Raw genomic sequence first — 13,441 nt, 5'->3', positions numbered from 1 at the left:
AAATCTTTAAGTCTGTGGGTCCTGGTGCACATACCCTGAATGGCCACCTTCCAATCCTATTGCATAAATTGGTTGAAGTACAGCACCACAAAACTTTCTTGAGTAAAAATGCCTTTATTTGGACCTGGATAAGCAACGTTTCAAGCTACACAGAGCCTTTTTTTCAAGCTTGTTATACGCTCATTAAGCACATGTGCGTGCCCCAACATGGTCGCTTGTACTGGGAGCTCCCTCCTGGTGCTGGTGGCCAAGCGCTGGCAGGGCGCAATTTAAAAAAAAAAAAAACTACTGTTACCCCCAACCGGAGTGCAGGCTCTATTAGGCCACACCTTTGGTTGGAGATACTATTTTTGCCCAACTGGTGCCCTCTAAGGTTTCACTTCAGTTTAGTGAACTGGACACAATTTTGCTAAAGCTGTTGTCAGGTTATCATCGTCCTTTAGTGTCAAAACAGTGGCTGCTAGTGATGGGTGAATCAAACCCGTTTTACTTTGCCGAAAATTCACAAAACGGCGATAAGTTTGCCAAATGCATATGGCGACAATTTTTTTTTTTGACACGCAACTATTTTTTTTCACCCGTTGGAGTCCACGGGCTATTGGAAACCTTGCAAAAAATGTCACTGTTGCACCAACTGTTTAGGCACAAATATGCTGTATCTACACAAGTAGTTGTGAGAACCCTGGAGCTACCTCCACCAAGCTCCAGGGGTCTCCTGCATCTATAGACACACTGCACGTGATTATATCAAAAAATAAGGGGATGCTATAATTAGGCAGTAAAATAAAAAAATATAAAGTTCAACTGATTAGTCTATAAGTTAATGTTTGATTTACAAATTGCCAATAGTATAGCCGCAATCAATCTCTGGGCACTGCCTCTTCAACAAACGGAAGGGCTCGCTCCCCTCGTGTAATCCAGGGGCTTCATTATCATTGTTACACTGTTATCTGATGAGCCATTGATATTCGTCAAAATTGTAAGTGCAATACATTTTAATAAAGACACTTTTAAGAAAGGATTACACGGGGGAGCTCACCCTTCTTTTATTTAGTTTTTATACTGCACGTGATTCATCTGAACAGCTTAGTTGGTTCTTCACAGTGAGGTTGTGGAATTCACTGCCGTGTGATCTTGTGATTCTGTTAATGCCTTGTTAAGAGTGATTTATTCAACAAGTATATTCAAAGGCTAGTGTGATTATGTAATCTTCATTAAGTATAGATATAGTTTATATATGTGAGAGTATAGATAGGTCGGTATGAATGTGTGTATATATTTCTGAACTGAGGGTCATTTGGAGGGGATGAACTTGAAGGCTTTTGGTCTTTTTTTCAACTCACTTTAACTATGTAACTATGAACAGATTGGGGGACACCTATTGCTTTTCACTAATATGTGCAAGTGCAAGGAATGGCTTTAGACACAAGTGCCTTTAAAAAATGGTGCTATTTTGCATGTTATGTGGCAGAAATTAAAGAGAACTGTAGATTAACAATAGTGCAGAAGTTGAAAATTTATGACTTTCACAATATTCTTTTCAGTTGCAGAACCCAACATTTCAGCAGAGTTGGCAGAGAAAAAAACAAAGAAGAAAGAAGGAACAAAATGCAAGTGTCAGTCTATCACCCACAGGAACAGGTAATGTTAGCGTTGGCTGCACTCACGGAGGGTTGTCACACTTCCTCTGCCTGAAACGAGCCCCCGTGCCACACGTCCTGCTGCACATGCTCCACGAACTCCATGCACTCCAGTCTCCATCCACGTGTTGTGGTATAGGCGTCTTGCCCACACACTCACCAGCTCTGCACCACTGTAACAAAAACCCTTTGTATAAGCCAAAGTGACCAAGAGGACATTACAAAGCCATTCTAATGATGTGGGACCATGCAGAGAACTGGCACAAGTAATAATGAGTTTGGTATATTGAACATTAGCGAGAATGCCCTGGCGGTTGTCCCCTGCCTTGTTCACATCAGGTTCTTTATCTCCTCAATCAGACAGCAGACATCAAAACACAGGTAAATACCATGATACATCTCAAATAATTTATTACCAATACAGGGTTGTGATACGATACTTTCACTTTTGTGCCACCCCCCTCCCACATTTACTTACAAGTAAGAGTAACCAGTAACCAATCACTTGATTTTGTACAAAAAAAAGGCTTATCTGCCAAGTATTCTGATGGGTATTCAAATGCATAGCCAAGTAGACAATGATCTGGTTTGGGCAGACCTGCATACGGAGATTAGTAAATGAAATGTACAGTCTGGACTGAAACACTGTGATCAGACTGAATCACAGGACAGTCTCTCCAAACCACTTCATGAGATGCCATGCATGCCCAGATGATCAGGCAGGAGGGTCAAAAACAGCCAAACTGCTTTACCAAATGTACTTGTATGTCCATCTTACCTCTTAAAGGGATCCTGTCATCAGAAAACATGTTTTTTTCAAAACACATCAGTTAATAGTACTACTCCAACAGACTTCTGCACTGAAATCCATTTCACAAAAGAGCAAACAGATTTTTTTATACTCAATTTTGAAATCTGACATGGGGCTAGACATTTTGTCAATTTCCCAGCTGCCCCTGGTCATGTGACTTGTGCCTGCACTTTAGGAGAGAAATGCTTTCTGGCAGGCTGCTGTTTTTCCTTCTCAATGTAACTGAATGTGTCTCAGTGAGACATGGGTTTTTACTATTGAGTGTTGTTCTTAGATCTACCAGGCAGCTGTTATCTTGTGTTAGGGAGCTGTTATCTGGTTACCTTCCCATTGTTCTGTTGTTTGGCTGCTGGGGGGGAAAGGGAGGGGGGTGATATCACTCCAACTTTCAGTACAGCAGTAAAGAGTGACTGAAGTTTATCAGAGCACAAGTCACATGACCAGGGGCAGCTGGGAAATTGACAAAATGTCTAGCCCCATGTCAGATTTCAAAATTGAATATAAAAAAATCTGTTTGCTCTTTTGAGAAATGGATTTCAGTGTAGAATTCTGCTGGAGCTGTTTTTTTTCCCATGACAGTATCCCTTTAAATATGAAATATATTTTCCTGCTATCCATTAACACAAGTGAACTACACGGAGCCCTTATCCATCTTGTGCTGAACATTTTTCAGGTCTAAAACCACACTGATAAATCACAGAACAATCCATTTACTGAAAGCCTCACTAGTCATCTGGCAAATGAAGAACTTTTTAAAGCAATAACCTCCCGAATACGGATCTGCTTACCTTATCTGCACCACATTCTGTGCCATCGAGAGGAGGGTCCAGCTTAGTCTTACAGGAAGAATCTCCTTCCACCAGACACCAAAGTCCAGCACACATCAGATGCTAAAACAAAAAAAAAAACAGAAAATGTTTTGCATTTAAAAAGAGGCATATTTGTGGATAATAGTTTGTATTTTTCAAGTCACAAAGTCATTGTTTTTATTATAGGTTAATATATTCATCCCCAGGAGCTCCTGCTACGTTTACAAGCTACAGTATCCCTTGTTCTATTCTTTGTGCATGACAACACATAGGCTTTAAGAATTGAATGTAGAACAATATTTTCTTATGTCTCTGCTGAAGTAGATATTCACCTACCTAAAGTGTCAGTAATAATCCCACTAACTTCCAACTTCAAAGTAACCGTTTTGGAAGAAAAACTTTTTGCCAGAAGCTACTGGAAATAATTATGAAAGTAGAAACATATTAACACTACATTTTATCTTTATCAGAAAATGTTCCCCTGTATCCTTCTAAGCAGGAGTGGGATTAACAGTGTTTGTTGTCTCATTGGTTCTTGAATAGTAGAGAGTCGTGGCACATCAGTGTGACGTGGGAGGTTAAATGCAAAGCACATTGCAGGAAATAACAGCAGAGCAAGTTTCTGTGTCTGTTTCCCTGCAGCCAAACACCTATTACGAGCCAACTACTGGGTCTACAGAACTTTAATTAAAGGAAAACTATAAGTGAATACTTAAGCAAAAGATAGTTTATATGATATTAAGAGGCATTTCAGTTTGCATCTTAAGCAATCTTCTAACTAAAGTCCAAATTACCCTAGCAACCATGCATTGATTTGAGTAAGAGACGGGAATATGAATAGGAGAGGGACTGAATAGAAGGATCAGTAATAAAAAGTACCAATAACATACCTTTGTAGCTTTACAGAGCATTTGTTTTTTTTAGAAGGGAGTCTGCGACACCCATTTGAAAGTCAGAAGAAAAAGGCAAATAACTATACAACTATAAAAAAAATGGAAACCAATTGAAAAGTTGCTTAGAATTGGTCGTTCTATAACAAAAGTAAAATAAAAGTTACCTTAAAGGTGAACCATCCCTCTAAACCAGGTGAAAGTCAATGGGAGAGGTCCAGGGATCAATTTGGAGTTGTTTGCTGCCTTCCTGACATTTGAGGGTTTTTTTCGGAGAAAAAAACTGGAATCGAGTTTTTTTTAATTCGATTCGAGTTTTTCTTATTCAAAGCTAATTAGATTCGGGTTTTTGGGTCCATTCAATTAGTCCTAGCTGAGAAAATTCGATTTCATTAATACATTTTAATTGGTCGAATTTTGAATTTATGCGAGTTTTAAAAAAATTGCATGAATTCGAAATTCGACCTTTGAAAAATGTGCCTCTAAGAGTCGAATTTCTAATTCAATCGAAATTTTATAATAAAATCTTATTTTTTTCAACTCGATTCAAATTCTATTGGAATTTTAAAAACTCCATTCGAATTTTATCTCTGAAAAAAACTTGAATGTCAAGAAGGCAGCAAACAACTCCAAATTGATCATGCAAGATGATAGAAAGGCGGCACTCAGGTAAAAAAAGAAGAGGGTGGTTTATTGCAACAGGTCACAAACCAACATCGCCTGACGCGTTTCGGGAGCAACTCCCTTAATCAAATTGATCCCTGGACGTCTCCTATTGACTTAAACAGCAGTTCGGCAGGTGTTAGGTGGTGAATAGTCGAATTCGAGTTCTCAAAAGGGCCAGAGCATGATAAATCTCAAAAATCTAATTCGAAATTTTTGAAAAGCTCGAATCGATTTGAATAACTCACTAGTGAAATTTGAGAGTTTTGACCATTAAAAAAACGCAAAAAATTAGAATTTCGAATTTTCCATTTGACCCTTGATAAATCTGCCCGTAAGTGTCATATTAAAGAATCTTACCAAACTGGAATATATATTTAAGCAAATATTTGCCCCTTTTACATTTATTGGGGGGGGGTATAGTTTTCCTTTAAACAACACCCACACCCTATGGAACACTGTGTTCATGTGCTGCATACAGTACTGTGTCATAAGTAAGAGAAGGCTAAAATATATTGTTAATCCCATTATGAATAGAGCTTAAATTGACAGACCTCAGCATACCATATCAGAACGTTCCTTTAATGCAATGAGCCCAGAAAAAATGTTCCTATACAGCAAAGTGTAATAAGAACTCCCATTCTGTATATACTTAAGTGTCTTCCAAAAATCCCGTTACTGAATATGGACAGCACTGACTGATTGGTTTGTGGATGTGAAGCAAGTACATGTCTGAGCTTTGCAGCGGAAAGTTCTTAAACCATTGACTAGGCCGTGCTGTAATACTGCTATGAATATATGGGACTGCTGATCTTGCTTAGATTAAGCTTCCTTTTGTCTTACCTCCATATTTTTGCAGAAAGTGGCATTGCTGCCAAACAGGATCTGACACTGCTCGCTGGCACTGTAATGCATTCCCGGGAGTTTGTGGGGAAGCCTGACAGCATAATGACTGCGTGGGTCGGTCACAAGGAGGCACAAACTCACCTTGGACCTGGGCAGAAAGAGAAACGAGTCAATGTTAATACTAGATATAGAAGCCAGATTAGGTTAATTACACATGTAATCGCTAAAAGCCAGACAACATTTTAGGCTACAAATGATGCCCTTTATGATCAGGGATCCACTGTACACCAGTATGCACTGTTCCAATATTGCTGTACCCCTCTCCATTGTGTCATTAGCACTACATATACAGTACAATGCCTGAGCTGCTATAGGTGCTCACTGTGAACAGCTTGGTGGCTCCTCAAAACCAGAAGACGTCTGCACATTGAGCATGGAACAGTAGCATATAACAAAGGGTAAACTATTTGTAGATGAATCCTGTGTAGAACCTCTGTTACCCTTAAAGGAGAATGAAAGCTAGCGAAGCAGTTTGTTGCCAATAGATTAGCCACAATAGTGCAAGCAATAACACTATATTTATTCTACAGAATGCTTTACAATATCTGAGCAAACAGCTCTAGAAGTTCTCTCTGTGTGTTTAGGATAGCAGCTGCCATATTCGCTTGGTGTGACATCACTTCCTGCCTGAGTCACTCCCTGCTCGCTCATAGCTCTGATTACAGATTACAGCAGGGAGGGAGGAAGAGAGGAGCAAACTAAGCATGCTCAAACCCTAGCCCTGGAGGTTTAAACTGAAAACAGGAAGTCTGATACAAAAGCCCATGTATACACAATAAAGGGAAAGAAATGCTGTGTTTCTTTTGACAGAGGACTCTACTTTGAGGGTTTACTGGTGTATTTATATAGACCTTTATGATAAAGCTTACTTAATTTTAGCCTTTCCTTCTCCTTTAAGTGGCTAACAGTGTGCCAGCCTATTCAAGAGATATAGCTGTTTTAAAATTGTTCCAGCATTTTTGTTGGGTTGAACTTGGTGGATGTGTGTCTTTTCTCAACCTATTTTAGATTATGTTTTCATCTAATGAGTCATACTTGGAGGGCCAGGGTTACTGGCCACCCGGACCACTTCATGTAGCCAAGCTGCCTACATTTTGCAGAGGTAAAATCAACTGCACTCTAGCCTTAATAAATGAATAATAATAGATTTTTACTATTACTGCCTGGGTGCTGCATTGCAGTTCAACATGATCCAATATAGAAAACCATCCCTCTTGGGAACTAAATTTTACTGTTTTTCTATTTTGGATCATATATATGATCCGCACTCGCAGGTCTTATCTACAAACAGTTCGGTTATTTTATTAGTGGAGACTACCATCACATTGGACTGCACCCAGGAACATATTTCACTGTGTACTGAAATACATTCTCAAATGATTTGCCCTACTGGTCTCTGTTATTATTCTACTTACTTCAGGAAGTTCTCCAGATCATCCCGGCTGCAGGTGGACCAAGAAAGATCACTAGGGTTCCGACCTTTCACCCATTCACCAGACATTATGTGTGAACGTCCAGCACAGGATGGGTGGTCATCATCATGGCTCATTCCCATACTAAAGAAAACAAATAAAAAGAGGGGTCTAGCATGCTCAATGCATTATTTCACCTTATAATAATCTCTTTAGAACACTGAACATTTGTGCAAGAGAGATAAAGCAGATGTTGATTAACAACAACACCCTGCAACCCACGGTCAGCCTAATGTTGGGAATTTTAGATTAACAAGATGATTTTCCTCTAGCCTATCACTGCTCAAGTTTGAGCCCATGACTAAGTGCCCTGAGTGGGTGCGAAACGCGTAGGGCGGATGGAGATATACATTTTTTAAACTTTGTACAAATAAAAATATATTTTTTAAAATGATTTTCTCTGGTCCTGTGGATGCGTCTGAGTGCCGGTTGGCCCTGTCTTTGCTACATATCCGAGTATAAATGATGCCTATGACTCCAGGGGACATGGACCTAATTGTTTTACCCACTACGGGGCAAATTCACTAAAGCGCGAAGCGCCTAACGCTAGGCGTTACTTCGCCGATTTACTAACAGGTGCTGGCGTAAATTCGCTAGTGAAGTGGACCTATTCTGGCGCTAGTTCGCACCCTTACACCAGGCGGAGTTGCGCTATGGCGAAGGGACGTAACTATGCTAATTCACTAACTTGCGTATTTTACTGAACGTTACCTCTTGCACCAGACTTGCCTTCGCCACCTCAGACCAGGCAAAGTGCAATTGAGTAGATAGGGATTGCTTCAAAAAAAGTTGAAATTTTTTCTAAGTCCCAAATAACGCTGGCGTCTTTTCCTTTTTTAAGGGTGATAGGCTGAAAAAGATCGTACATTTTTTTAGGGGTACCCTCCTTCCCCCCTACATTTCCTAACATATGGCACCTAAACTATACAGTGGGCACATATATAGGGCAAAATAACAACTCTATTTTATTTTATGAAGCTTTCCCAGACTTGTGTAGTGTAATGTATTTGCTGCTACATATACGTCCATTGTACTTTAACTTGGCGCCGCGTGCAAATTAGGCATTGCTAGCTTAACTGCGCTTTCCTTGACGAATTAACGCTAGTGCAACCGTTCGCCTCCCTGAGCGCAACTTCGGATTTTAGTGAATTCGCCTTGCGAAGTGCGGCGAAGCCTGTGCTAGCGCAACTCCGCAGGTTAGTGAATTTGCCCCTACATGTCATGTTTTGCCTAGCACAAGACACTTATGAGGAATGTAATAAAAATCAGTAATGGAAAAAATCTTTGTAATGCGAAAAGTTATGCCTTTGAGCGAATAAAACTTCTTACTGAAAAAGTTATGTTTGCTCCAGAAGATTACGACACTTAAAAGTGGGCAACGCACAGTTAAAATTTGCAGTGCATTAACAGTTTAAGGAAGAATATTACATTGTGAAATGGTAATTATTCTTCTTATTTGTGCAAATTGTTTTGCTCTTTACGACTTTTATTACATTCCTCCATTAGTACAGTATTCCTGATCCTCAAACATCTTCTGTGAATGGGGATCATTTCCTAAGAACACCATCTTTTTTTCCCCAAGCGTTCCACAGTGTTTCGTAGTAAGAGGCTGGATGAAAGTGCAGCACATGCTTTTCATATCTTTCCCATAGGGCCCTATTTAGAATCAAAGACTCAAGTGGTAAGGTTGGATTTAAGAATCAGACATTACTTTCGCAAAACAGAACTGTGCAGTGATAATTAGAGAGGTGGTAAGAACTGTGGGTTTCCTATATGTAACCAGTCAGGGAAGGGTGACCTCCTCTCCTTCCTGGGAAAGTATAATAATATGGTATTGAAATAAATAGTAGCAATGAGCCAAATCATAGAACATTTTTTGCAGGATTTAGATCCAGTTTGGCGAAAACCCTAAAAGCGTGTTACTTTAAGAAAAACTCTTGATTTATTTCATAAGATTATTTTTATGAAAACTGTTCAATGACTTAAATGATGAATAGGAATATTGTCTGTACAAATGCTAATAAATATAATTGGAAAAGAAAGGAATATTGTCTTATTCAAGATACTGCTGAACTTTATGAAGCTTTATTTATAATATAAGTGCTGGGTACAAATCTCATTAACCATAGAAAACATCCTCTGGCAAAACAACAGAAGAAATCGTTGCTACTCATCAATACTTGCATTAAAAGGATAATAAAAATAACAGGATTTCATTAAAAAAAAATTAAATTTAGATGCATTTTATTACATCCCTCCCCTTTCGACAGAAAGAGTGATGGAAGCATTAAGAGCCTGTATGTGATGTTTTTAATAGACAAATTTAATTAACAAGGTGGGTTCTTTTATCTTGTTGAAGACAACCAGTTGGTTTGTGACTATATTTCAATACATACATTGATCATGATATGCTCGGCATACATACTTAAATAAGTGCCTGTATTGATACACAGCAGGGAAAATAAGTATGGAACACATCAACTTTTTTCTCAGTGAATATATTTCTAGTAGGGCTACTGTCACATAGTCGTGTGCATTGCTTCTACAAAAACCTTCTTTAAATCTTGAACGTTCCGGGGGTCTCTTCAATGAACTCTGATCTTCAGATCTTTCCATAGATTTTCATTTGGATTCAAGACAGGTGATTGACTGGGCCATTCTAGCAGCTTTAGTTTCCTTGGCTGTGTGTTTGGGATCAATGTCTTGCTCGAAATGCCTCCCTTGTTTCATCGTCAACATCCTGGTTGATGGCAGCAGATTCTTATCAAGAATGTCCCAGTACATTTCTCCATTCATCCTTCCTTCAATTATATGAAGTCTGCCAGTACCATATGCTGAAAAACAGCCCCACATCATGATGTTTCCACCTCCAAACGTCACTGTTGGTATGGTGTTTTTGGGGTGATGTGCAGTGCCATTTTTCCTCCAAACATGGTGTGTGCAATGACATCCAAAGAGTTGAATCTTGCCAGTGAACACCTTCCTATGGGGTGCACACTCGCATATGCCCAGCAATTCAGCAAACATCTGCAGCACATATACAAAACCCTGCCCTTGCAGTTATTGTGCAGCTGATGAGGACTGCCATCTTTCACCATCTGCTCCATTGGTTAGTCTGCTCCCAGTGGCAAAATCATTTTCACATCATCCCTCGTGTTTTTTTCTTACGAAGAAAGCGTCAAGCTTTGGTGATGTCAGGCGGTAACACTCAATCAGGGAAATGTGCATGACCATAAACTCCTGCTTGAAGTAAAACTTCACTCCCTTCTTTCCCAACAGGTACGAGCACGGTGAATCGTACCATTCAGAGAGTTGGGCTAAATTCATAAAATGAAAATACTTTGGTTTGTGCTACTGCCACATAAAAAATATCTATGGTACCACTCAGCAAATGAATGTTAAATGAGTAAAGATACAAAAATATATAATAGAAAAAATAATAAGGAGAAAACACTCACAGTTCACCTCAGTCCCAAGGTGCAAAAAACAAAAACACTGTATCCAAAGGATGTGAGGATCTCCAAAAATAAAGAGACAAATATAAAAAGTAGAAAAATGTATTAGGACATGAAGACCTAACGCGTTTCGTGCCTATAGGAGCCTATGAGTAAGTGCCCCTATAGGCACGAAACGCGTTAGGTCTTCATGTCCTAATAAATTTTTCTACTTTTTATATTTGTCTCTTTATTTTTGGAGATCCTCACATCCTTTGGATACAGTGTTTTAAATTCATAAAATGGCAAATTTCTATTTAATAAGAGCTGTGACAGATGCTCTTACTTAGGTGTATGTTTTATGTTTTCTATGTAAGTAAATGCAAATTAGGGATGCAACGAATCCACTATTTTGGATTCGGCCGAACCCCTGAATCCTTTGTGAAAGATACGGCCGAATACCCAACAGAATCCTAACTTGCATATGCAAATTAGGGGTGGGAAGGGGAAATTTTTTTTACTTCCTTGTTTTGGGACAAAAAGTCACGTGATTTCCCACCCCGCCCCTAATTTACATATGCAAATTAGGTTTCGTTTCGGACGGGCAGAAGGATTCGGCCGAATCCAAATCCTGCTGAAAAGGGCCAAATCCTGGCCGAATCCCGAACCAAATCCTGGATTCGGTGTATACCTAATGCAAATACATGCATGTTATGGGATGCTTTCACTTAAATACATGATTTAAGACAGTACCTAAACAAGGGTATAGTTTTCCGTTAAATGAGCTTCAGCATGCGGTTTTTTTCAGCAGTGGAGTCTTACGCAGTGATCGTGCATAGAGGCCATGTTGGTTGAGTGGGGATTACTTATGGTTTTCTTTGAAACAACTGTACCTGCTAATTCAAGGTCTTTCTGAAGCTCTCCGCTAATGATCCTTGGCTCTTGGACAACTCTTCTGCTTATTCTTTTGACTCCTCTGTCAGAAACCTTGTGAGGAGCACCTGGTTGTGGCTGGTTTAGGGTGAAATGATGTTCTTTCCACTTCCGGATTATGGCCCCAATGGAGCCTACTGGAACATTCAGAAGCTTAGAAATCCATCTGTAACCAATGTCATCAGTATGTTTTGCAACAATAAGGTTGTGAAGGTCTTGAGAGATCTCTTTCCTTTTACTCTTAATGAGATGCTTCTTGTGTGATACTTTGGTAATGAGAAACCTTTTTATAGGTCATCAATTCAGACTAAAGCAGCTGATATTAATTTGAACTGATAGGGGACAGGATTGTTTCTAAATACAGACAGATTTCAGCAGGTTTCTTGGCTTTCCATGCCTTTTTTCTTTCATTTGTTCAATATTTATTCCCTGTGTCATTCCGCTGTACTACACATAACTTTATTTATGCACTTATTTGTCTTGAGTTCTTTGTATGTGTGGATTACTTGGGTTGTTACTGTCATCTGCTGAGAAAAACATTGACGTGTTCAATACTTATTTTTACTGCTGCAGTAAGGGGTGGTGATTATTATTGTTACAAAATTTGAAAATGTACCAGATACAGAAAATGTATAAACCCTGGCCATTTTTGTTTGTGTTTTGGAAGGATTTCTGAGACATACGGATGACAACAATTTTATTATCACCTCGTAATTGTATACGATTTTTAACCATCTTACTGGTTAAGTTTAGTGTGTCCTGAGTGCTGGCACCATTATATGTATCCATTGCAATGCCCTTTAACTAGATTGAACTGGGACTTTAAATAATGTACGTATGTGACAAAATTCAGTTGGACAACACATTGGTCTGCATAATCTCTCCCGTGCTAGCTGCATCAGTAAGCAATGCATTAAATCATGGGCCAAACAAGTGCAAAAAATAAAAATAATGTCACTGTAGCCATTTGTGAACAGACCGACCTGATAAATAGTGAGCCCCAGAAAGACATACAGAGTAAGATTAGCACAAGATTAGAAAAAGCAACAGAAACAGCCACTTACAGCAAAACTAATAATATTATGGAATTCTATGGCAGGGGACGTTGTGTTGGCAGATAAAGTGAATACCTTTAAAAATGATTCCAAACTAGGGGTTAAATGAATTTATTTAAACATGGGTAAATGTGCATCCAAGAGAGAAAACTGATTGCCATATTAGAGTGTGAATTTTCTTTTTGCGTTTGTCTTGAGGCAAAAGTGATCAGTGTTTTGTTGTGTTTCTCTTTCTTTCCCATGAAAATAAAAAATATGGAATTTCTTAAATCCCTATCTTTTGCAGATTTCTCTTGGCATCTACTAAAAGGATGCAGAGGAAATAGGAGTTGTAGTGCAGCATCTGTACAGGGGTTTCATGTTTGACTTTAATAGAGCCAATTATAACAAGGGATCAGAAAATAACCTTTTTTTAATTTCTATCATAACATTGTCTTTAAATGCTATTCATAGTTTTGAAAAAATTTGCCTGATGCTTTTACATTACATTTCTTACCCCCATGTTCCTCTATGAGGATGCTGCCATATTTGTTCAGCAGTAGTGCGTTCACATTAGAAACTCTAACTGACAGGTTAAGAAGGGTAAAATAACCTGCCTGGAGGGACCTGGTGTTCTTGTGCTGTCGGCATTATCACTGCACTATGTGAGCAGACAGCTATGGCCCTGGTTCACTCCTATGGCTATGCGTTGTGACTATAAGTCAGCAAGGCTTGTTTCATCTGTTGTCAATCTGGCTGCAGGTGATCTGAGTAAAGGTGGCCATATACGGAGAGATCCGCTCGTTTGGCGATGTCGCCAAACGAGTGGATCTCTCTCCGATATGCTGG

The 13,441-nt window shown here is 39.2% G+C and overlaps 1 protein-coding gene across 2 annotated transcripts in view; it reads right to left on the bottom strand.

The window, feature by feature from the left end:
• adamts17.S (ADAM metallopeptidase with thrombospondin type 1 motif 17 S homeolog) overlaps nt 1-13,441 on the bottom strand; it is a 163,702-nt gene that overhangs the window by 66,989 nt on the left and 83,272 nt on the right. For both annotated transcript variants that reach the window (XM_018255276.2, XM_018255277.2), the window contains exons 9-12: nt 7,135-7,275; nt 5,657-5,807; nt 3,240-3,341; nt 1,668-1,813 (exon numbers count right to left, since the gene is read on the bottom strand). In XM_018255276.2, the coding sequence (XP_018110765.1) occupies nt 1,668-1,813; nt 3,240-3,341; nt 5,657-5,807; nt 7,135-7,275 (540 nt within the window). The remainder of the gene's footprint in view (nt 1-1,667; nt 1,814-3,239; nt 3,342-5,656; nt 5,808-7,134; nt 7,276-13,441) is intronic.

The sequence above is a fragment of the Xenopus laevis genome, chromosome 3S (assembly GCF_017654675.1).
Source record: "Xenopus laevis strain J_2021 chromosome 3S, Xenopus_laevis_v10.1, whole genome shotgun sequence".
NCBI lineage: Eukaryota > Metazoa > Chordata > Amphibia > Anura > Pipidae > Xenopus > Xenopus laevis.
The sequence above is the reverse complement of the archived record's forward strand: the minus strand, read 5'-3'. Positions and strand labels throughout refer to the sequence as shown.